Source organism: Myotis daubentonii, chromosome 18, assembly GCF_963259705.1.
Source record: "Myotis daubentonii chromosome 18, mMyoDau2.1, whole genome shotgun sequence".
Classification (NCBI taxonomy): Eukaryota; Metazoa; Chordata; class Mammalia; order Chiroptera; family Vespertilionidae; genus Myotis; species Myotis daubentonii.
The window spans coordinates 11,805,534-11,831,987 of record NC_081857.1 but is presented as its reverse complement, the minus strand read 5'-3'; the positions used below and the strand labels follow the sequence as shown (position 1 = coordinate 11,831,987).

Sequence of the window (26,454 nt, the reverse complement as noted above, 5' to 3'; positions counted from 1 at the left end):
AAATGCTATTTTATTTAAGCACATTGCCCTGGCCATTCATTTGTTCCATCTGGACTCTTCACTGTCTAAGTGCAAGTCTCTGGAATCAATTCCTTAGTCCACAGTAAGCCAGAGAAGAGTCTTTTCCCAATTTAAAAAAATACCCAAAGCATATTTGGCATGCAAACTCATATGACTAATCATCTTGAAAAAACATGTATTTTTTAGGATTTGTTACTAAGTGGACATATAGAATATAAATGAATATATAATCAGCAACACAAGGCAGTATCTATATTATAAAAAGCCAGTGATCGTAACGCCATCAACCACACTACCCATCACCAGGAGGTGCATTGATGGGTCTCACAACATGGTGGGTCTCAGTCTCGTGCGATTTCACGCACTGGGCCTCTAGTCTCATATAAAAGGTGAGGTGTTTCTAGACTGGTTTACTTAATTTCAAGCTATAGAAACTGTAGAAATTGAAAAACTGTTGCACAAATAATGCTCTTCACATTAATATTTTGATTTAAGTGGGATCCAAGTTGGGACACTTACCAACAGCTAACGTAATCCCAATAATGGCTCCTGCACCTGAGAAAAATAAAACCAGTTTGAAGATAACTGAGCACATGTGGGTCTCCAGGTGGCAATTACATTTTAGTTAACCAAATCCTCTATAAACTACAGCAAAAAAAAAAAAAAAATGTTTATCAGTCTAGTTTAGTATGACAGTGCATCCAGCTCATTTGATCACAGAGCCCTTCTCATACAATTCCAGGCTTAGGGCCCAATACTGTTTTGTGCTGTAGCTATCACACTAGGTTATTAGTAAATATTATAACAATTAGAATTCACGAGATTTGTGGGAAAATCATTTTAAAAATGTATTATTCCATCTTAGTTGATATAGTTCAGTATTCAGTCTATCATTTCTTATGACTTCATTACGAAATATTTTTTCACCAACAGGGGTGGGTCTGTGCAATAAGTCATAATAAAGTTCTATTAATTTATTACAGAAATGTAATATGTTGAATCTTCACAAATAATACATGATCTTATCATCAATCCTTCCTCATGCATGCCCACCTTCAAATTAAGAGATACCAAGGAGATTCTAAGAATGCAAAAGAAACACCAGGGCACATGGATAAAATTATGCTTAGAAACTTAAACAAGTATTTTTGTCTATCAAGAGAGCAATAAATAATTCTACAAAATCTTAGTTATAGCTTAAATTTCTATGAGTCAAAGAATACAATGTCTTGTTTACCTCTACGCTTTTTTACTTCATTAAAAAAATTGTCAAGTGTTTAATGAATGAATGTGCTTTGCATTTACTGGCACAGTGACAGTTGGTCCACAGCGTTCAGAGGAAAAACTTAACGAGCATAAGGTGCATTTTATAAAAAGACAAACCTTACTAAACTAGTCTAATGTAAAGAAAAGTAATACACATTTTTCTTTATCTATTCATCAAAAATCCTTATACTTCATTTAAATGACACAACTATAATGATCAGTTTCTTGAATATATATTGTGTGTACTATGTGAGTCTACATAAAGTGTGATACATCAGCTTTGTTATGAAAAAAAAATTAACCCAACTTATAGTACGTTAAGGCGTGTGTATACAAGGTATGAATAGAAAGAAAACTTACCTACCAGTTGCCATCACAAAATGACACTATCACATGGAAAGAAAGTTATAGCCTACAAATTTTAACCTATAAATAAATACAGCATTTGAGAAAGTTACCTCAGCTTACAAGGAACCCTCTTAAAAACTGTATTAATTACATGTGTCTACACATACTACTGTATATTTGTCATGGTATCTACACTATTACTAGTAAAATTACCAAATGTTAATTCTCACACTTTAGTGATAGATTATACCCTTCTCAAACTACAGGTAATCAAAATATATTTCCATGTAAAACTTTAAGATCTCATACTGCAGAGCATTACAAACTAAAATAATACCTAATGATTGAGATGGTGTTTCATCAGGAGGGGGATGTCCTAGAAAAAAAGAAAAAAAAGTAAGTAAAAAGAGAAAGAAGACAATAACAAAGATTGAGACCTCTAAATTATAAGTTTAGAATTTTTACCTTTGAATAAAAACTCTCATAATTTTATTTTCTTCACATAAATTATATTAGTTTCTTTTCCAAATATCATAAAATATTGTAAATTTATATTCAATGTCATCAGAATTCTTCCTGTCCAGTAACATTTCCTATGACAATATTCTATGGTACAGTAATTAAATTTACCATTAGATTAACATCAAAATTAGCCTATGGATTGATGTGATTCTACATAAAATTAAAAGACATAGGGCCTGGCTGGCGTGGCTCAGTGATTGAGCTTCGACCTATGCACCAAGAGATCATGGTTCCATTCCCAGTTGGGGAACATGCCCAGGTTGTGGGCTCGATCCCCAGTGTGGGGCATGCAGGAGGGAACCAATCAAGGATTCTCTCTCATCATTGATGTTTCTATCGATCTCTCCCTCTCCAATCCTTTCTAAAAAAAAAAAAAAGACCCACACAAACAAACAGGAAGGCTTAATAGGATTTATAAGTTAATCTATAGTAGAAGGAAACTTACACATAAGGCCATTTATGAAAAACCAATAGCTAATATCATACTCAATGGTAAAGGAATGAAAGTTTTCCCCTTAAGATCAGGAACAAGACAGGATGCCTGCATTTCCTACTTCTACTGAACATCATATTGGAAGTTTTAGTCACAGAAATAAGACAAAAAAGTATAAATAATCAGCACCCCCAAATTGGGAAGGAAGCACTAAAATTATCTGTTGCAGATGACATGATCTTTTACATAGAAAACTCTAAAGATTACACAAACATAAACCTGTTGAAACTAAAATATAAATTCAGCAAAGTTGCAGGCTACATAATGTACACCCCAAAATCAGTTGCATTTCTAGAACTAAAAATGAACAATCCAAAAGGGAAATTATGAAAACAATTCCATTTACAATAGCATAAAAAAATAAAATACTTAGGAAAAAACAATCAAGTAGGTGAAAGACTCCTACACTGGAAAGTACAAAACAGCTGAAAGAAATAGAAGATTACATGAATAGAAAGATATCCTGTGCTAATATTACAAAAACCTACAGATTACATGCATCCTATCACCATCTTGAATATGCTTTCTTTAGAAATAGAAAAATCCAACTTATAATCGAACCCAGGACCATTCAGTCCTCAGGTTCATGCCTATCCACTGGGCCAACCAGGTAGGGCCCAATTTATAAATCTTAAAATCCAAGGATCTAAAAATTGCCTAGACAATCCTGAAACAACTACACAACAGCATAGTTGAGGGGACTCAAACTACCTGATTTTAAAACTGACTAAAAAGCTGTAAGAATCAAAACACAGTGATACAGGCAAAAAGACAAACCAAATGAACAGAAGCCCAGAGATGAACCCTCACATAATATGGTCAGATGTGCACAAGGATGCTAAGAATATCTAAAGGGAAAAAACAGTCTTTCAACATGTGGTTCTTAGAAAACTGGGTATCTACACACAAAAGAATGGAGTTGGTCTCCTGCCTTTTACCATACACAAAAATTTATTCAAAATGGATCAAAGAACTGAGCGTAAGAGCTAAAACTATAAAACTCTTGAGAACAAAACAGAGGACAGGCTTCATAATGTTGGACCTGGCAATGTGACACCAAAAACACAGGCAACAAAAGAAAACTGATAGATACATGGGACTTCATCAAAATTAAAAACGTTTGTTTATCAAACGACGCTATCAATAGAGTAAAAAGGCAATCCAAGAATGGGAGGAAACATCTGCAGATCATTCAACTGACAAGGGATGAATGTCTAAAATACATAATGAACATCTAGAACTCAGTAGCAACAACAAAAACACACCAAATCAAAAAATGAGCAAAGGACTTGCATAGACATTTCCCCAAAGAAGCTATACAAAACATCAATAAGCATATAAAAATATGATCACTGCTGGACCAGTGTGGCTCAGTGGCTGAGCGCCGACCTATGAACCAGAAGGTCGGGGTTCAATTCCCATCAGAGCACATGCCCAGGTTGCAGGCTCATCCCCAGGGGGGGTACAGGAGGCAGCCGATGATTCCCTCGCATCACTGATGTTTCTCTCCCTCTCTCCTCCTTTCTCTGAAATCCATAAAAATATATTTTAAAAACATGAACACTAATCATTAGGAAATGCTACAAAAACGACAATGAGATTCCACTTCATATACATTAAAATGGCTAGTTCAAACAAACAAACAGAAAATGACAAGGTTGGTAAAGGGCGGAAAAATTGGAACCTTTGTGTACTGGCAGTGGGAATATAAAATGTATGATAAAAATTGTCATTTCAAACAGTTGGAGAGAAGACAACTTATCAACAAATAGGGTGGGTGCAGTGTAAAGGCACTGTATGTCATTCCATATAACGTAAGTATTTCAGATGTACCAACTATTTAAATGCAAAAGAATGCAACCAGAACACATGATTGAAATGTTTATGTAATTTGAGTATTGAGAAGATCTAAAGCTTTTATAAGACAGACAATGGTAACACCCATAGCCATTAGGGAAGTGATCAATATAGCTAGCTACCTATTAATGTGAAGCTTCTGCACATATCCATGACCACCGATAGAGTAAAATATGGCATATATTAAAGTCATCATTAAAATGATGGGACCAAGTCTAAATACAAACCCCAATCTTTTTTAAAAATATATTTTAATCTTTAAATATTTTTATTGACTTTAGAGAGGAAGGGAAAAGGAGAGAGAGAGAGAGAAACATCAATGATGAGAGAGAACCGTTGATCGGCCGTCCCCTGCATGCCCTACAGTGGGGATGGAGCCTGCAACCAAGGCATATGTCCCGCTCGACATGGAATCGAACCGTGACCTCCATGTTCATAGGTCAATGCTCAACCGCTAACCCTAACCCTAACCCAATCTAAGATGGTAAGTGTAAAAAGTGTTAGAAAAATATCAACAGCATGATGCCATTTCTGTGTAAAATAAAAGAAAAACTGCCAAAATATGTAGATCTACACATACAAGATATTGATGTATAGAAACAGATACAATGGACTAAGAGAAGATTCTTTTACTCTATAATGTTTGAAATTTATATTCATATACACTACTTATGTAATTGAAAGTAGTTATATAAAGTAATCTATATCCAATAGTGTAAAAATCTTAAAAGGAAACTGGGAAAAATAATGGGGGGAGGGGGGGAAAATAGAAAAAAAATGTTCCTTCCAGGCAGCGGTTCTCAACCTGTGGGTCACAACCCCTGAAAACACATCCTGCAGATCAGATATTTACATGACGATTCATACCAGGAGCAACATTACAGTTATGAAGTAGCAACGAAAATAATTTTATGGTTGGGTCACAACATGAGGAACTGTATTAAAGGGTCGCGGCATTAGGAAGGTTGAGAACCACTGCAAGAGCCTTTAATTTATATAAAGTTCTGATAAATCAACACAAGTAATTCAGAAACCCAACAAAATAAAGGACATGAATAAGTAATTTAGACAAAAAGCTTATCTGATCATTAAAAGAATGCAAATTAATACATAACATGAAAATGTTCCACCCGTCATATTATAAGCTTAACAGTAGAAGTAGAACAAAGAGTTTTTTAACCTGGACTACTTGAAACTGGAGGCTTGGTTGATGGACTAGGCGTGACACCTGGAAAAGTAAATTTGATTCCATTCACCGGCCTTATCAATATATTATGGGTTGAATTTTTTTTTATAAAAATGTTAGTCATTAACATAAAAAATACATATACTTTCTGAACTTCGCCATTCCACTTCTTGGCATTTAACCTAAATATATATTTTAAAAATACATAACAATGTATGTATGCATAACAGTCTTCACTACAGTTTTGTATTTTGCAATGGGAATCACAAGTTATTTAATAATAGTAAAAAAAAGTATTCAGAATTAACATTTGTATCTTATTATTTTTTGAAATGTGTTTTTATTGATTTTTAGAGAGAGAGGAAGAAAGAAGGACAGAAAGAAACATCGATATGAGAGAAACATTGATCAGCTGCCTCCTGAACACATCCCGACAGTGGATTGAGCTTGCAACCTGGGCACGTGCCCTGACCAGGAATCGAACTAGCAACCCTTTAGGTGCTTGGGAGGATGCTCAACCAACCCAGCCATACCAGCCAGGGCTAAATATATGTATCTTTTTAAAAATACCATTCAAGCAGCATTATGTTACAGTACATCATTTCTATCCTTTTCTTTTCCCTCAGCACTTCTTGGGTATTTTTTAATATGAGCAGAATTAGATATACCTTATCACTATTACATGTTACTACTGATTCTTTCTTTAATAACAAAATATATTTTACAGGCACATGAAGAATTTTGATTTTTGATATTTAAACTGATGAACTGAGTGGATCCAGAGACATGGAAGCATGGAACAGAATCTCAGAAGGAAGGCCGGAGAGGGTGGGTGAATGGGAGGTAATCAACCAAAGACTTTGCATGCATATAGGCATAACCCATGGACACAGACAATAGGGTGCTGAAGGCCTGAGGTGGAGGCGACTGGAGGGGGTAAGTAGGGGGGAAAAGTGGACATATGTAATACTTTCAACAATAAAGAATAAAAATAATTAAAAACCCTATAGTTTAGAAACATCTCACAATCAATTTGCTCCTCTTCTTTCAAATGTTAAATTATAAAGGTGTTTTATAAACCCTTTATGAATTCTCATGGTTAACTCGTTCAAAAGAGCATATCAACAAACAGTATCCCACAGTGCATATACCCACTAGGACATGTGCGTAAACAGGATGGGCCAATGAGTATAAACTTCACATGCAAAAACCATCTCTTCTCACCCACTCCCCAGACCTCACAGCGCTCAACTGAGATATTCAAGGAGGCTACCAGGGGCCAGATACACAGGGATTATAAAAAGGTGTTCTAATTACCATGTTAACATGCGTAACTTCCCTCAATTTTTAAGGTCTCAGGGAAACAGAAAATATACAAGCAAACTGAAAGCCACTGATTGAGATTTGAGTTCAACACCCTCATTAACCAACAGGAAATTAAAGCCCACAGAAATGATGTTCCATGAGAAAGCAGAACCAATCGAGGGCCCTTAGTGAGGTCAGCCCAGGCGAATGCTCTTCCCACTACTGCTCCTGTCTCTTGTTTCTGCTGAAACCAAGAAGCCAAAGAAAGCAGCACTGAAATCAGGAAGACAACTCCTTCCACCACATGAAAATAATCTCTCAAGTCTTAGGCTGAGCCATGGATGAGTAGTCCATGCAACAAGTCCTCCATTTCATTTCAATAAGTAAGTTTTTTCCCTGTATTTCAGTTGCTATAAAATTTAGTTTCTATTCCCAAATGAAAATGCTAGTGAACACCTGGCCAGGTGGTTCAGTTGGTTACAACATGTTCCCATATACCAAAAGGTTGAGGTTCAATTCCCAGGCAGGGCACATACCTAGGTTGTGGGTTTGATCCACAGTTGGGTTGCATATGGGAGGGAATCAATTGATAATTCTCTCTCTCTCTCTCTCTCTCTCTCTCAAATCAATAAAAGCATCCTCAGGTGAGGATTGAAAAACAAAGGGAGGGGCCCAGTAAAGGCAAAAAGAATAACTGTATGAGATGGGAGTGGAGGGTAGTAGCAATACGGGCCTTGTTCTAGAGCAGGGGTGGGCAAACTTTTTGACTCGAGGGCCACAATGGGTTCTTAAACTGGACCGGAGGGCCGGAACAAAAGCATGGATGGAATGTTTGTGTGAACTAATATAAATTCAAAGTAAACATCATTACATAAAAGGGTACGGTCTTTTTTTTTTTTTAGTTTTATTCATTTCAAACGGCCGGATCCGGCCCACGGGCCGTAGTTTGCCCACGGCTGCTCTAGAGACACCACCCGAAAGTACCAGTTGAAACTGCACTACAGAAAAAGAATGGAACTGTTTGCAGTCCAGGAAATGAACTTTGTCCTGGATCAGGAAGATACCCTATAAAGGTGTCACCAGATAGATCACTTTTAAAATGGATAAAATAGCAATGATGATGACAGAAAACAAACATTAAAAAACAGAAGCCATGGATCTTCTTGTTCACTGACGTACTGGAGCGATGCTGTTAAGGCATGTAGCTTCCTTTAACAACTTCCTACTAGGAAACGCCAGATACTGTGCTAAATGTTTCAATGGATCCCACTTAGAGGTTCCTGCCATCCAGTGAGGAAGTCAGTGAACAATTTTACATGTAAATAAACACATTTAAGGTTTACATAACTTGCCAAGTTGTGGCAAATCAGTTTAGAATCATTACGTAAAACAAGTAGGATGGCTGTAAAGACATGCTTCCTCCTTTTATTACTAAAAAATGATGAATGAGTGCAAATCACCAGATAGTTAAAGGATTATGAAAAAAAGTAGGATGGCTGTAAAGATGTGCTTTCATTACTAAAAATGATGAATGAGTGCAAATCACCAGATAGTTAAAGGATTATGAAAAAATATCTAGGAATTAAAATGATTTCTAAAAATCACCAGGGATTTAAAAGGTTTTGAAAAAAATATAAGTAGGAAGTTACTAAACCTGTGACACTGGAAATTGGAGGTTTTGTGCTGGGAGGAGTTGACACTGGAAAACAAAATAATGTAGAGTGGATCAAATTACTTGGGAGTTATCGCTGGCATTAGCACCAAGAATTCAAAAGAGTTTTGAAAATGTAAGCAGGATGTTACTAAACCTGAAGGACTCAAAATCGGAGGTGTGGTACTGGGAGGAGAAGTCACCACTAGAAAAGAAAATAATTTCAACTGAATTAACCACTTAGGAATTATGGTCTTTTCATTCCTAACTTATTCAGATGAAAATAGCCATGCTTCAATTTTCTTAAAGATGGCTGCTATACAGTTTTCCACATAAAGTCAACGAAGAAAAATTTATAACTTGTGTGATATACATAAAGTGCCAACCCTATGAAAATACACAAGTAACAAAAGCAGAATTCTTTCTGACTTTGACATGTGTCATGATAAGACATAAATACTAAAAGTGCTTCACTTCAATTACTGGGTCATTTATATTTCAAAGATATCAAATCTAAACAACAACAAAAAAGTAAAAGACACTCTTTGTACCTTTAAGACAGCGAGGAATCTCGGGTACCCAGGTATTGTTAGCTTCACAGATAATTTTGCGGCTGCCTTGAAGGGAATAACCCTGGTTGCATTCAAACTCAACTTCTGCTTTGTAGTAATATTTTTTCCCAAGTCCTGACACAATATTTCCATTAGGGAGTGATGGATATGGACATTTGACCACTGAAAAGTGAAGAAATTTCAGAATTAATGAAAAGCTGTTTTAGCTGAGGAGAGAAAACCGAGTGCGAACTAGTCATTTCCACTGTGAACGAAGAGGCAAGGAATGGAAGGCAGGATGTTCATCTTCTTTTAAAAACTTTACTCCTGCATTTTAATTCCAGGAAAATAGATTTCATGCCATCCAACCATCTTTCCCACCTAGAAGAGATGTCATTAGGTTTATTGGCTTTCCTACATTTCCCCCCAGTACTGACAAGTTTTGAGAAAGGTCTGCCTCCCAGGGACAGTTTCCTAGTAAGTTCAAACACAGCCTTTGGACGCTCTTTGGCCCTAGGGCTCTGTTACAATTTCACGCTGACACTGAGCCCAGTGCCCTGCTTCTGTACCAAGGCAGGAGAGGCTCTTGTGATGAGAAAATGCTTCCGCTCAAATGTGAAAGCTGGAAAGCAGCTGGCTCTGCAGAGATGCAGAGAGAAGGTTCTCAGGGACTGACAAAGTACAAGAACTGGGATGTTCAAGACACAGAAAGGCCAAGGAGTCAGGGCAGTGTTTCCATACGTTTTGGATTCCAACCCAGGAATCAAAAACGACATTTTCCTTTGTAAACCAGTATGTAATCCTACAGGCCTGACATAAAGTAAAAAGTTAATACTTAGACGCTGGTATTTCCCATTGTACTCTACTTCTCAAGAACAAAAACCCTGGTCCTGACCTTCTAGATTGATTTCAGGATCCAGAAATGGGTTTGGCAGAATTTGGGAAAAAATCAAACACTGACTGGCAGTGAGTACAGAGAGCATCTTATGAGAATAAACTGGAAGTGAGCTCTTCCTCTTTGCATGTGGACCTGAATGTCCATCAGGTATCTTTTCCCCTCAGCCAAGAGAACGTCCTTTAGCAATTCTTGTAGTGCGGGTAGGGTGGTGACAATTCCCTCAGCTTTAGTTTATCTTAAAAAGTTTTCATTTCACCTTCAGTTTTAAAAGACTTCTCCTTAAAAGATGAAGGGATTAAGAAGTACCGATTGGCAGTTACAAAATAGTCACGGGGATGTAAAGTACGGCATAGGGAACACGGCCAGTAACCCTATCCCATCTAATAAAAGTGTAATAAGCTAAGTGTCCGACCGCTAGGTCCATCATTCTGTCTACCGCTCCACCAGCTGCTAAGACGTGCACTGACCACCAGGGGGCAGACGCTCACACCTGTAGGTTAGCAATATTTTCCCTTGACAGAGATTTCTAGGTGTCCTGTTTTATTTTCTGTCAGCAGTTTAGTAGATGTTATTGTCTTCTAGTTACAAGTTCCTTAAGAGAAGTCAGCTGTCTTCTGGGTGGGGCGAATGTAATATGTTGGTGTTGCTTTCCCCCTCACACTGGCTGCTTTTTGTTTTCAGAAGTTTTACCATGATTGGTTACTTCAGCAGGGGGGTTCTTGGTAAAATTTCAAATGTATTTATCCTGCTAGGCTCACTGAATTTCCTGGACATGGTTGTTTTGGATCAAATGTGGATAATTATTCAAATAATCACCTATACTGCTGTTTCTCCTCTCTCTCTGAACTCCAATGACATGCATACTTGACTCCTTGCTATTCTCCATGCACATCTGACTGCCAGTTGTTCCCCAGGTTAAGTCTTTCTGGATGTAATAAAAAATAATTCTTTCAATTCATCTGGTTGGTTTCTATTGTCCTCACGTCAGGTACACTGATCTATTCTCTGTTGTGCTAAACTGATATTAATCACAGAAATTATTTCTGTAAGTTAGAATTACTGGATATAACCTACATATGTTAAAACTCATCCTTATAAGTGCACAGCTGAATGAGGTTTGATCAATACAAATACTAACCATGTAATTATCACCACAGTAAAGACATAGAAAAGTTCCATTACCTCCAACATTCCTTCATGCCACTTTGTAATCAACTCTCCCTGTCCCCATCCCTCAACCACCTTCCACCAGCTAACCATTGATCTGTTTTCTATCCCTATAATGCTTTCCTCCCCAGAATGTGATAATGGGATCACAGCCTCTGAGTACAGCTTATTTCACCTAGCATAATGCATTTGAGATTCACTTCTGTACTTGTAAGATTAGATGCGCAATCCTTTATATTACAAAGCATTATCCCATTATATGGATGCACCATGGTTGTTTGGCCATTCACCAACTGAAAAAGATGGGTTGTTTCCAATATGAGACGATTATGAGTAAGGCTGCTATAAATATTCTCATAATAGGGCTCTATGTGATCATCTTTTAATTTACTTGAATTGCTGAGTTGTATGGTGAGTTTTTTTTTTTAATATTTTATTGATTTTTTACAGAGAAGAAGGAAGAGGGAATAGAGAGTTAGAAACATTGATGAGAGAGAAACATTGATCAGCTGCCTACTGGGGATGTGCCTGCAACCCAGGTACATGCCCTTGACCGGAATCGAACCTGGGACCCTCCAGTCCGCAGGCCGACACTCTATCCACTGAGCCAAACTGGTTAGGGCGTGAGTGCATGTTTTAACTTTATAACAAATCATCAAATGCTTTCTTAAATACACATACCGCTTTGCATTCTTAACTTTCCATCTATGAGAGTTCTAATTACTCCATATCTTTGTAATGGTATGGTTAACTTGTTACTTTTAGTTTTACTATACTAATAGGTGTTTAGTTGTATATCATTGTGCTTTTAAATTATATTTCTGTAACTAATGTTATTGAGCAATTTTCATTACTTTTTTGCCACCCATATATCTTCTTTGATGGAAAAGGTCTATTCAAACATATTGCCCATTTTTAAAATATTGGATGTTTTCTTAGTTTTCAGAGACCTATATACATGTGCTTTGCAAAATTATCTTCTTCAAGTCTATGGCTCATATTTTTATTCTTATAACTGTTTTATGAGAGCAGAATTTTTGAGTTTTTAAGAATTTTTTTCTTTTAAAAGATTCCTTTTAGGGTTGTATTTAAGAAATCTTCGTTTAGGTCATAAATACTTTCTATATTTTCTAGTAAAAGTCTTATTTTTTTATATTTAAGTCTATGATGATTTAAGTAAATGTATATGGTGTAAAACTGGGTTGAGATCTCTTTTTTTTGCATATGGGTATCAAATTGTGCCTGTGCTTTTACCATTTTCCACTGAATTATTTGTGCACCTGTGGTAGATCAACTGGAGGCAGGCGAAAGGGTCTATTCTGGACTCTATTCCATTCCATACTATCTTGATCATATATTCCATAGTATCCTATATAATAAAAGGCTAATATGCAAATTGACCAAATGGTGGAGCAACCAGTCGCTATGACCTGCACTGACCACCAGGGGGCAGATGCTCAGTCCAGGAGCTTCCCCCTGGTGCTCAGTGCGCTCCCATGGGGGAGCGCTGCTCAGCCAGAAGCCCTGAGCCGGGCTCACTGCTGGCAAGCACAGTGGCAGTGGCGAGAGCCTCTCCCGCCTCCGCGGCAGCACTAAGGATGTCCGACTGAGCACTAAGGATGCCTGGGGGGAGCGGGCTTAAGCTAGCAGTCAGACATCTCCCGAGGGCTCCTGGACTGAGGGAACTCCCCAAGTGCATGAATTTCATGCACTAGGCCTCTAGTGTTTTATAATAAGCTTTCACAACAGGTAGAATGAGTCCTCTAACTTTTAAAAAATCTTTACGATTATACCTCTGTTGTCTTTTCATATAAATTTTAGAATCAGTTTGTCTATTTATACAAAAAGTTCTATTGAAATTTTTAATGGGACTGTGCCAAAATTATAGATTAATTATGGAAAAATTAATATCTTTATTATGGTTTACCCTTCTAATCCACCTTATTTCTATTAAGGTCTATTAATTTATTCTATAAAAGTGTTTAGTTGTTTTTACCATTCAATTCTTGCACATGTGTTATACATTTTCAAATATATGTAGTTTGAAACTGTTGTAAATATTATGTAACAATTTCAATTTCTTACTGATTTATTACAAGTATATAGACATACAATTGATTTCTGTACATTGATCTTATTATGCTTGCCACCTGGCGAAAACTTCAAGCTTTCGAATTTTCTACACAATGATGTACAATAACTCTACTTTCTTTCTTTCTCCTCAACATGTACGTCTATTTACTTCTTGCCTTACTGTACTGGGCAGGACCATCGTAGTCTTGTTCCTACCTAAGGGGGAAATAAATCATTCACGTACCAGTAAGTAAAATGTTAGCTATGGGATTTTAGAGCCATTTTTCAGGGACTGATAGTTCTATTCTTACTAGTACTTCACTGAGAAGTTGTATAATGAAAAGATGATGATTTCTGTCAAATGCTTTTTTTTACATTAAGGTAATCATGTATTTTTTTCTTCTTTATATGTCCTGATATGGTAAATTTAATGTTTACATTTATTTTTATTATTATTTTTTTTGATAATGTTTACATTTAAATTAACCTTCCATACATGGAATAAATTGTATTTGATTATGATGTATTACTTTTAGTATTTATTATAGGATTTGATCTGTTAATATTTTGTTGAGGACTTTTGGTTCTATGATCACTATGGATATTGTTTTTAATGTTCCTGAAATGTTTGTCTGGTTTTAATATGGGAGCAATGCAATCCTCATGAAATGAGGTGAGATGTATTCCCCCTCACACACACTTTTGGATTTTCCTGAAGAGTTTGTGTAGAGCTACTATTATTTACTCCTGAAATGTCTGATAGATTCCCTAAGGAGAACAGTTCTCTTCATGAGAAGGTTTATGTTGTCAAATCTATAGGCATAAAGTCGTTTGTGTTATTCTCTTATCATCCTTTAAGTACCTGTTGGATATGTTTAGTGATGTCTTCTTTTTCATTCTTAATATTAATTTGTACTTTTTTTTTCTTTTTGTCAGAATGGTTATATGTTAAAACATTTGACTGATCTTCTCTAATAACTACGTGATTTCATGAATTCTACTTTTTTCTCTTTTCAATTTCATTGATTTCTATCTTTATTCTTTTGTTTCCTTATTTGGAGTACAATTTGCTATTCTTTTTTTAGGTTCAAAGAGAAGTGTATATTATTGATTTGAGATGTTTCTGCTTTTCTAATAGAAGAATTTCATGTGATTAGTAGCCCCCTAATGCTTTTTGCTGTATCTCGCAAATGTTGATGTGTGGTATTTTCATTTTTATTCAATTCACAATACTTCCGAATTTTCCTTGAGAAGTCTTCTTTGTATCATGAGTTAGAAGTGCCTTGCATAACTTTCATATATTTGGGGATTTGATATCTTTATTTTGATATCTATGTTCACTCCACTGTCATCAGATAATGTATAGTAAATGATTTCAATACTTTGAAATGCCTAGAATATGTAATTAGAGAATGGGATGTCCCATTTGCCCTGGACAAGGGTAATTATTTGGTATTACTCAGCGGTTCCATTCTTTCAGGAGTCAAACGCCACCCACTGCCTCCCTGTTTCAAGCCATGCTCCACGGCCTTCACCACTGTTTGTAAAGTGCAGGCGTGTGTCAGACATACCAGGTCTGGAATCAAACCACAGCAACAAAATGAGTGTCATAAGAAAGCAAGGTATAATCTATTTGCTGTTGAGGGTCTTGCCTTCAATTTTTAAAAACAAAATATCTGTGCAGTGCAATAAAGCAAAGTGCTATTAAACAAGGTAAGCTTGATGTTTTGTCCAGAGTTTATCAATTGTACTAGTGAAAAGGTGAGTCTTTTATAATTTACCATTTTTTCCTAGTCAGTACTCTTAGACTTCTTGCAATGCAAAATAAATCTGTTATTTTTACACCAATGTGTGTTGAGTTTTTTGATGTTTGGAAGAAAAAAAATCCCAACTCATGCATCTACAGAGTAATTCACAATGTATAAGTTGGAATGCCAAGAATATATATAGTGAAGAGTGGGGAACAATACAAGTAAAATTAGTTTTCATTCAATTTTACCTTTCTAAAATTAAATTAGAAAACAATTTAACAGGGTGAGGGAGCATATATAGCTATTCTGTTTACTTGTTAGTCAAGTATTTACAAAGTATTTCCATACTATTTACAAATGAAAAAATAAATAAAAATGTCATTACCTTTACACTCAGGAGGGTCACTACTCCATTTGTTTGGCCCAGAACAAATCAGTCTGCTCTCTCCCACAAGTGAAAATTCATCTGGCCCATTCGAAGGATTACAACGGTAAATGACTACTTCATTATATTCAAATGTATCCTTGTGGCTATTGCTGAATGTTCCATTGCCTATTTGTGGAGGTGGCTGACACAAAATCTCTTAAAAAGATAAAAAAAGAGAACAGGAAACGCAAAAAAAAAAGATAAAAATTAAGACAGCATTAGTAATGCCTTATGAACTAATTTCCATAAATTCATTAACATAAGATTTCTACAATCTATTTGAATATCCAATATCTATTTGAAACAAAGTTTCTATGAAAAAAAAGTATGATCTTTTTCATCCATACAGTATGTAGTGTAGTTTGCCAAATGTGCAAATGGTGTGTTAATGCAACAGCCCAAATCGAGGTCTATATTGAAGCCAAATATTGATGAGTTTGCAAACATGTAAAACAATGCCAATATTCTCACTTTTTTGAAAATTTTGGTTTTCTTTTAAAAATATGTTGTATATATTAATATGTATTGTGCTTACTGTTCTTAATAATTATTTTTAAAACTTTTCAAGGTGCCAAAACTGGTTTGGCTCAGTGGATAGAGCCTGCAGACTGGAGGATCCCAGGTTCGATTCCGGTCAGGGGCATGTACCTGGATTATGGGCACATCCCCAGTAGGAGATGTGCAGGAGGCAGCTGATCGATGTTTCTCTCTCATCGATGTTTCTAACTCTCTGTCTCTCTCCCTTCCTCTCTGTGAAAAATCAATAAAATATATATATAAAAAAAAAACTTCTCAAGGTTAATTCCAATATAATGGAATAGCAATAGCCATAACTCAACTGAAGAAAAGCTATGTGGGGGTCTTTTTAAATTTAAAAGCATAAAGTCAAATCAAGATCAAAAGTTTGAGAACTGCTCTAAATTCTAAAGACAGAATATACTTACTTTCACACTGTGGGGGGTCACCACTCCAAGCCACATTATTCCCATCTCCAGCAAGTTCACAACGTAGAACTGGTGTTCCAACTAAGTAATATCTAAATAAGAAGAAAAACAGATTACTGTTGTGCTGTTTTTTTAACCAGTTAACACGATGCATATAGTATCGAAGAAAAATTTTATATGGTTGTTTTTCTGCACTATAGTAGTCTGAGGGAAAAGTTTTGTAAATAGCCTATCATGAAAGTACTAACTAAATCTGTAATTTAATGGAAGAGAGAGTTGCTGCATTTGAGCACACACTGACCTAGAGCAAACTATCTACACATGTGCTTGTCGGTCTGGCCTCTCTGCTATCTGCAGCAGGCACATCAACATTCCCATGTGCCCGAGTTCATGCCATTCTGCCCAGGCCGGACAATGACTGCGTAGAGAGGTCAGGCCCGAGAGCTTCCCTGCCTGCATTGGAGTCCAGCCCACAACTGACTTGCTCTTTGAGCTGGGCAAGTCCCTTTCTCTTTCTCAGGTTCCTCATCTATGAAAAGAGGATAATAGTATATACCTCGTGGGATTGCTGTGAGTAGATGAATTAGCATGTGGAACGTGCTGCCTCAGTTTCAAGTCTTATGAATACTCCTCAGGCCCTGGCTAGAGTGGCTCCGTTGGTTGGAGTGTCCTCCTGTACACCAAAAGGTGTGGTTTGATTCCTGGTCAGGGCACACCCAGGTTTCGGGCCCAATCCAGTCCGGATGTGTAGAGGAGGCAACGAATTAAGGCTTCTCTCACAATTGATCTCTCTTTCTCTCTGGCACCTGGGACCTGGCCTTCTCTAGCAGCCCTGGCTTCATCCAGAAGGTCATCAGAAAAAACGTCTGGTCTAATTAGCATATTACCCTTTTATTATTACAGATTAGGAGAGGAGTCGGGGATGATGGTAAGGTAGGAAGCACCAAGAATCTCTCTTCCCTCCCAAACAACAGTTACAATGCTAGAAAGTGCATGATGTAACTATTTTGCAACTCTGGTGTCCCTGAAAGGTTTGTAGTTTCTAAGGCAGGACTTGGACATGGAAATTGGTTTAATATCAGTCACTTTCAGCTCGGAGCACAATGGCAGCTACCCATTCCACTCCCACAGCAGGCAGCTATACACGTGCTCCTGGGGCAGCTTATCAACAGCCTGTAGGAACCAGGGAGTGAAAAAAGAACCCTGTCCTCACAGATACCAGGGATTTATGCACTTATTACTGACTGCTACTACTGATCACAAAGAAACACTAACTCAAAGACACCAAGTGGGCAGTCATTATTGTCACATGTCCCCCACTCTTGCAAGCCCATTTATTGCCTACTGAAGTGACTTCCAGATATTTAAGGATCCAGTGTCCTTTGCTCCCCTTTCAATTTTTGCTTTTTCCCCTTTCAGGAGACAGACATCAAATCGAGGACATGCACAGGTGGGGGAAATTAGGTGACTGTGCCTGCCCAGGGAAAGACTCAGAAAAGACCTGAGAAGACCTTCAGTTTACGTATCTGGCTGATCCTCAGACCCTACAACAATCAAACCACTAAAACGAGCTAAGAAAATAACAAGCCCTGGGAAGGAGAACTTGACTTCCAGAGTTACCTCATTACTAGCATTCAAGTGTCCAATTCAAGAAAAGAATCACAAGGCATACAAAGAAATAGGAAAGTATGGTGCCTTTAAAAAAAAAAAAGATTAATAGAAATTATTGCTGAAAAAAAGACCTCATTCCAGATCAAATACACAAAGACTTTAAAATAACTGCTACCTGGATGCTCAAAGAACTAATGGAAGAAATGTTGAAAATCAAGAAAAACAATGAATGTATTAGTACAAGAAAAAGGCCTCTTTTCCCTCACGGTAACCTTGCATATGCCATGAGAAGCATGTGCAGATTGCAGACTTCCCTATTCTAAGTGCCTCTCTATTCAAGCAGGCTTGAAAAGCAGGCTGTACTTCCCACATTACCCCCTTCGCTGCCGTTTTAATGATTCCAGCGAAATTACAACAGAGTTTCTAGTTAGTAGAACTCTACTCCCTCCCAACCCTTTGTAACTTTCCCTGTAAGAAGGTTTTACAGGCTTGTGAAGATGCTAATAGACACCTTTGTAGGACATCTGTGGCTAAAGGACAAACAAGCCATAGCTCCCAGGACAGCCTCCAGGATCTGGAAAACGTCAAGGTGAAGTCCCCGATCCCCCTCCCTTCTTCATCCATTTGCCACAGCTGCCATTTACTCTCTAATACGCTTACAGAAGAACAACCCCCCACCTTGGGCCCCTTGTGCTGCCAAAAGGCACCTGGCCCTTTCCTCCCTTGGAAAAGAAAATAAACTCCCTCTCTCTGCATCTATTCCTTCTCAGTTGTGAATTCTTTCACAGCCCATGTCCCTGGCCAAACTCTAACAGAATGAATACAATGTGAATATCAATTCAGAGACGGAAAACCTAAAAAGAAACCAAAAGGCAATTTTGGAATTGAAAAGTACACTAACCTAAATGAAAAAGGCGAAGAGATCAACCAAAGGTTATCTCTTCATGCATATAAGCCTAACTAATGGACACAGGCACCAGGGGGTGAGGGCATGAAAGGGGGGAGGGGGTGGGGGTGGGCGCAATGGCGGAATAAGGACACATATGTAGTACCTTAATCAATAAAGGGGGAAAAAATGAAAAATTCACTACAGGAATTAAAGGTAGTTTTTAGCAGACAGAAAAATGATTCAGTGAACCTGAACAAAGGCCAATGGAAAGTATTGAGTCTGAAGAACGGAAAGAAAAAGGAATGAAGCCAAGTGAAGAGAGCCTATGGGACCTGTGGGAAATCGATAAGCAGATCACATACGCATTGTGGGACTCTCAGAAAGAGAAGACAGGAGGGGCAAAGAAAATATCTGAAGAAACAATGGCTGAAAGTTTCCCAAATTTGATGGAAGACAGATAAAAATATTCAAAAATCTCAACATTCTCTAAGTAAAATGAACTTAAGAGATCCACACTGAGAAACATGATTGAACTTTCAAAAGCCAGTGACAGAATTTGAAAAGCTGTGAGAAGTGAATCCTCAGGTACAAGGGATTCTAAATAAGAATATCAGCAGATTTCTCATCAGAGTCTTGGAGGCCAGAGGACAGTGAACTGATAGACTCAAAGTGATTTAAAAAACAGAAAAAAGCCAACCCAAAATCCTCAATCCAGCAAAACTATGCTGAAAGATGAGGGAGATATTAAGGTTTATTCAAAAATAAAAGCTGAGGGAGTTGTTACCACCAGACCTTGCCTTCAAAAAATACTAAAGGGAGTCCTGAAAGGTGAAATTAAAAAAAGTAACCCAAAGGCATCTGAATAAATAAGCATTTTACTGCCGGCACATACACAGGCAATTATTAAAGCCAGTATTATTGTAACAATGTTTTGTGCCTATAATTTTTGTTTTCTGTGCGGTCTAAGAGAATAATCCTTCAAAGGAAGATAAATACATTACTGTGGAGGCTAGTATTACAATTATTAGTGTAGAGATTAGTATCACATTAACAACCAAAGGTGGCGGGGATAGAGTTGTAAAGGTGCAGTTTTTACAATTTATTGAAATTAAGTTGGTATAAATTCAAATTAGAATACTCTAACTATAGGATTTTAAATATAAAATCTGCATCATAACCACAAACAAAAACCCTATAAAATGGACAATATCAACACTAATAAAAGAGAAAAATGGTAATTGGCGTACGAGCTACCCTTTTCATTGGCTAATCAGGGCTATATGCAAATTAACTGCCAACTAAGATTGGCAGTTAACTGCCAACTAAGATTGACAGTTAACTGCCAACTAAGATTGGCAGTTAACTGACAACAAGATGGTGGTTAATTTGCATATGTAGGCACAATGCAGGGAGGTGAAAGGGAAAGCAGGAAGAAGCCCCCTGCCACTGACAGTGATCAGAAACCCAGGGGGGAGCTAAGAGCTGGGGGGCAGGGCAAAGGCAGCCCTGGGGCCGCCTTTGCCCTGCCCCACAGCCATGATCAGAGAATCAGGTGCCTTTTCCACCCTGGCCAGTGATAGCAGGAAGTAGGGGTGGAGCCAGCGATGGGAGCTGGGCACGGTCAAAGCTGGCAGTCCCAGGAGCTAGGGGCCCCTTGCCTGGGCCAAAAGCGAAGCCCACGATCGCGGGGCACTGCAGCTGTGGGTCCCCGCTGCCCGGGCCGGACGCCTCAGTCAGTGGCGTCAGGCCTGGGCAAGGGGCCGATCCTGCGATTGGAGGGTGATGGGGGTCAACGCCTGAGGGCTCCCAGTATGTGAGAGGGGGCAGGCTGGGCTGAGGGACACTCCCCCCCCAACACACCCAGTGCACGAATTTCGTGCACCGGGCCGCTAGTGTAATAATAAAGATATATTGGCATTTCATTATAAAAATCAACTAAACAGGAAAGGGGGGGTAAAAAAAGCTCTGAGGCCTGTAGAAAACCAGTAGCATAATCATGGAAAACCATCCTTCTTGTCAATAATCCTTTTATATTTAAAATTATTATATTCTCCAATCTGAAGACAGACATTGGACAGACAGGTAAACACAAAGGATCCAACTGTATGCTGTCTACAAGACTCACTTGAGATATAAAAACACAGACAAGTTGAAAGTAAAAGAATGGAGAAATATATTCCATGCACATAGTGATCCTGAGAGCAGAGGTGCTACACTAATTCAAACAAAATACTTTTTATTTTGCACCTAATGATAGGCCTTCAAAATATATGAATCGAAAACTAACAGAACTGAAGGGTGTAATATACATCCTATCTAATAAAAGAGAAAAATGGTAATTGGCGTACGACGATACCCTTTTCATTGGCTAATCAGGGCTATATGCAAATTAACTGCCAACTATGATTGGCAGTTAACTGCCAACAATATGGCGGTTAATTTGCATATGTAGGCACAATGCAGGGAGGCGAAAGGGAAAGCAGGAAGAAGACCCCTGCCACTGACAGTGATCGGAAACCCAGGGGGGAGCTAAGAGCTGGGGGGCAGGGCAAAGGCGGCCCTGGGGCCGCCTTTGCCCTGCCCCCCCAGCCATGATCAGAGAATCAGGCGCCATTGCCGCCCTGGCCAGTGATAGCAGGAAGTAGGGGTGGAGCCAGCGATGGGAGCTGGACACGGTCGAAGCTGGCAGTCCCGGGAGCTAGGGGTCCCTTGCCTGGGCCTAAAGCGGAGCCCACGATCGCGGGGCCGCTGCAGCTGCGGGTCCCCGCTGCCCGGGCCGGACGCCTAGGCCAAAGGCGTTAGGCCTGGGCAGGGGCGGAGCCTGCAACCGCGGGGAGCTGGGGGTCCCCTGCCCAGGCCTGACACCTCTGCCGGAGGCCTCAGGCCTGGTCAAGGGGCCGATCCGGTGATTGGTGATCGGAGGGTGATGAGGATCAACTCCTCTGGCCGAGGCATCAGGCCTGGGCGGGCTGCTGAGCCTGGGATTGGGGGGATATGATGGTCCCCTTGCCCAGGCCTGAAGCCTGGGTCAGAGGCGTCAGGCTTGGGCGGGGGGTGGAGCAAGCGATCAGAGGGAGATGGGGGTCCCCTGCCCAGGCATGATTCCTGGGCCAGAGGCCTCAGGCTTGAGCAGGGGCCAGAGCCAGTGATCAGGGGGAGATGGGGGTCCCCTGTCCAAGCCTGACACCTCTGGCGGAGGCGTCAGGCCTGGGCAAGGGGCCGATCAGGCGATCGGAGGGTGATGGGGGTCTACGCCTCTGGCCGAGGCATCAGGCCTGGACGAGGGGCCAATCCTGCGATTGGAGGGTGATGGGGGTCAACGCCTGAGGGCTCCCAGTATGTGAGAGGGGGCAGGCTGGGCTGAGGGACACTCCCCTCCCCACACACACCCAGTGCACGAATTTCGTGCACCGGGCCCCTAGTTTCTACATAATAGGCATTTCTCAATAACATTGGGAGTCTTCAATACCCCACTTATAATAATGAACCAACCAACCAGACAGAAAGTAAATATGAAAACAGAGGATTCTACCCTGGCCGGGTGGCTCAGTTGGTTAAGCTGTCCCATACACCAAAAGGTGCCGGGTTCCATTCCCGCTTAGGGCACATACCCAGGTTGCAGGTTCAATCCCCGGTTTGGGAGTGTATGGGAGGCAACCGATTAATGTTTCTCTCTCACTTTGATGTCCCTGTCTCTATTACTCTCTCTAGAATAAATATTAAACAACAAGAAAAAAGAGAATAGAAGACTTCAACAATATAATAAACAAACTAGACCTCACAGACACAGACAGAGCACTCTACCCAACAACAAAACACATAAGGTCAGGTTCAAATGAGACATTTTCCAGGACAGACCATATTTTAGTTTAGTAATAGAAATAAACTTGTGAATAAATTAACTACAAATAAAGACATCATTAATAATATAACTATATTTGGCCACAAATTAGTATTAAATAATCAATGGTTTTAAAAAATAGATATCAAAGTGTCTTGTGACCATACGGGATAAAGTTAGAAATCAATTCTCACAAGGTAGATTAGAAAATTCACAAAATTGTGAAACTTGAACAGCACACTTTTAAACCACCACTGGATCAAAGAAGAAATCACAGGAGAAATTATAAATTACTTTCAGATGAATGGAAATGAAAACATCCCCAAACTTGTGAGACAGCAAAAACAGTGCCAAGGGGAAAATTTATAGATATCCTATCTAATAAAAGAGAAACATGATAATTGGCGCACGACCGCTACCCTTCCCATTGGCTAATCAGCAAGATATGCAAATTAACTGCCAGCCAAGATGGCGGCCGGCAGCCAGGCAGCTTGAAACTAACATGAGGCTTGGTTGCTTCAGTGACGGAGGAAACCAACGTTCCCGGCCTGCCTTGCCGGCCTCTGAGCCTGAAGTTTAAAAAATATTGTAACAAATATAGAAGCTAAACAAAACCCCAGAAACCTGCTTTTAGTGAGCCTGGGATCTCAGAGCTGGAATTGATACAGAGTTTCGATTATAGAACCGAAACAAACCAGATATCTTCTTTCAGCAGCAGAGGCCTCAGAGCTGGAGCCTCAGAGCTAAAGCTGGCCCAGAATAAAAAAGAAAAAAAGGAGCAGTTGGGAGCTTCAGTCCCAGCCTGAAAACAGCCCTCAGCCCCTCACCCAGACTGGCCAGGCACCCCAGTGGGGACCCCCACCCTGAAGGGTGTGTGACCAGCTGCAAACAGCCATCATCCCCTCACCCAGGCTGGCCAGGCACCCCAGTGGGGACCCCCACCCTGATCCAGGACACCCTTCAGGGCAAACCAGCCGGCCCCCACACGTGCACCAGGCCTCTATCCTATATAGTAAAAGGGTAATATGCCTCCTGGCACCGGGATCTGCGTGACAGGGGGCAGTGCCCAAACCCCCTGATCGCCCTGCAGCTCTGTGTGTGACAGGGGGCGGGGCCACAACCTTCCTATCTGCCCTGCTCTGCTCCTGACAGGGGAAGGCGCCCCAACCCCCTGATCGCCCTAAGGCTCTGTGTGTGACAGGGTGTGGCGCGCCAACCCCCCACCCCACGGGCCCTGCTCTGTGTGTGACGGGGTAGAGCCATAACCTCCCCATTGGCCCTGCCCTGAGTGTGAGAGTGGCGGCACCCCAACCCACTGATCGGCCTTGCTCTGTGGGTGATAGAGGGCGGCGCCCCAACCCCCCCGCCCCCCCCACAGACCCTGCTCTGTGTGTGACGGGGAGAGCTCCCCAACCCTCTGGTCGGCCCTGCTCTGTGCGTGACAGGGGGTGGCGCCGCAACCTCCCCATCGACACTGCCTTGAGTGTGACAGGGGGTGGTGCCCCAACCCCCTCATCGGCCCTACCCTGAGCGTGACTGAGGGTGGCATCGCAACCTCCCAATCCGCCCTGCTCTGTGCATGACAAGGGGCGGTGCCCCAACTCCCCAATGGGCCCTGCTCTGAGCCCGACCAAGGGCTGCACCTAGGGATTAGGCCTGCCCTCTGCCACCCGGGAGCAGGCCTAAGCCAGCAGGTCGTTATCTCCCGAGGGGTCCCAGACTGTGAGAGGGCACAGGCCGGGCTGAGGGATCCCCCCCTCCCCCGCCCCCGAGCGCACAAATTTTTGTGCACCGGGCCTCTAGTAAAAGTTTATAATAAGAAATGAGATCTGAGCCTTGACAGGTTTGGCTCTGTGGACAGCCCATCGGCCTGTGGACTGGGGGGTCCCAAGTTTGATTCCAGTCAAGGGCATGTACCTTGGTTGCGGGCACATCTCCGGTGGGGTGTGCAGGAGGCAGCTGATCGATGTTTCTCTCTCATCAATGTTCCTAATCCTAACTCTCTGTCCCTCTCCCTTCCTCTCTGTAAAAAATCAATAAAATATTAAAAAAAAGAAATGAGATCTGAGCCCTTGCAGTTTGGTTCAGATTGGTTGAGTCGCCCTGGCCACTGCAAGGTTGTCACTTCGATTCCTGATCAGGACACAAACCCATGTTGCGGGTTCAATCCCCAAAGGCGATGGATCAATGTTTCTCTCTCACACATATGCCTCCTCCTCCCCCTCCTCCTCCTTTCCCCCTTCCCTCTTCCTCTCCCTCTCCAAAATCAATGAAAACATATATTTAAAAAATGAGATCTGACATCAACAACCTAACTTCACAACTTCAAGAACTAGAAAAAGAACTAAACCCAAAGCTAGCATAAGGAAGAAAATAATAAAGATCAGAGCAGAAATAAATAAAACAATAGTGAAAATGAATGAAACCAAAAGTTGGTTCTTTGAATTGATAAACCTTTAGTTAGATAGACTAATAAAAGAAGAGAAGACCGAAATTCAGAAATGAAACTGGGGACATTAATATCAATTATATAGAAATATAAAATACTATAAGAATACTATGAATAATTTTTATGCCAACAAATTAAGTAACTTAGGCAAAATGAAGAAATTCCTAGAAACACAAAACCTACCAAGACTAAATCACACAGATAAAGAAAATCTAAGAAGATCTATAACTAGTAAGGAGATCGAATCACTAATCAAAAATCTCCAAATCAAAGAAACTCCCTAGACCTGATGGTTTCATGGTGAATTCTACCAATATTTAAAAAAACACAAACTTAAATTCTTCTCAAAAGTTTTTTGTTCAATTAAGGAGGATGGAAGTCTCTAAACTCATTCTATGAAACCAACATTGTCGTGATACCAAAGCTAGTCAAAGACACCATAAAAAAACGACAGGCACATATACCTTATGAACCTACATGTAAAACTTCTCAATGAAAGACTAGCAAACAGAATTGAACAGCATATTAAAAATATTATTCACTATGACCAACTTATTCCTGGGATGCAAGGATGGCTCAACATATAACAATTAATATCATATGGCACATAAATAGAATAAAGGAGGAAAAACTCATGATTATCTCTGTTGATGCAGTAAAAAAACACTTAACAAAATTTAACACTCTTTCATGTTAAACATAATCTATAAACTAGGAAAAGAAGGAAACTACCTCAAGGTAATAAACACCACACATGGAAAACCCATAACAAACATCATGCTCAATGGTAAAAAGCTGAAAGATTTCCTAAGATAAGAAATAGTACAAGGATACCTGCTTTTACTACTTCTATTAAACCCAGTACTGGAAGTTTTTCCAGAGCAATTAGACAAGAAAAACAAACAAAGGAACAAAAGGCACCAAAATTGGCTAGAAAGAAGCAAAATTACTAGTGTTTCCAGATAGTATGATCTTATAGGTATAAAATCTAAAGATTACAAACACACACACACAAATCCTGTTAGAACTAATAAATGAACTCAGGCCCTAACCGGTTTGGCTCGGTGGATAGAGCATCGGCCTGTGGACTCAAGAGTCCCCGGTTCGATTCCAGTCAAGGGCATGTACCTTGGTTGCGGGCACATACCCAGTGGGGAGTTTGCAGGAGGCAGCTGATTGATGTTTCTCTCTCATCGATGTTTCT

General features: G+C 39.9%; 1 protein-coding gene across 15 annotated transcripts in view; it reads right to left on the bottom strand.

The window, feature by feature from the left end:
- Positions 1–26,454, bottom strand: part of CD46 (CD46 molecule) — a 145,659-nt gene that overhangs the window by 103,127 nt on the left and 16,078 nt on the right. For 2 of the 15 annotated variants that reach the window (XM_059675404.1, XM_059675398.1), the window contains exons 4-8: positions 16,461–16,552; positions 15,475–15,672; positions 9,201–9,383; positions 5,694–5,735; positions 1,973–2,011 (exon numbers count right to left, since the gene is read on the bottom strand). In XM_059675404.1, coding sequence (XP_059531387.1) covers positions 1,973–2,011; positions 5,694–5,735; positions 9,201–9,383; positions 15,475–15,672; positions 16,461–16,552 — 554 coding nt within the window. Of the gene's footprint in view, positions 1–540; positions 577–1,972; positions 2,012–5,687; positions 5,736–8,652; positions 8,698–8,806; positions 8,855–9,200; positions 9,384–15,474; positions 15,673–16,460; positions 16,553–26,454 lie in introns of all 15 variants that reach the window. The other 13 variants (XM_059675405.1, XM_059675406.1, XM_059675407.1 and 10 more) reach the window with 11 other exon arrangements.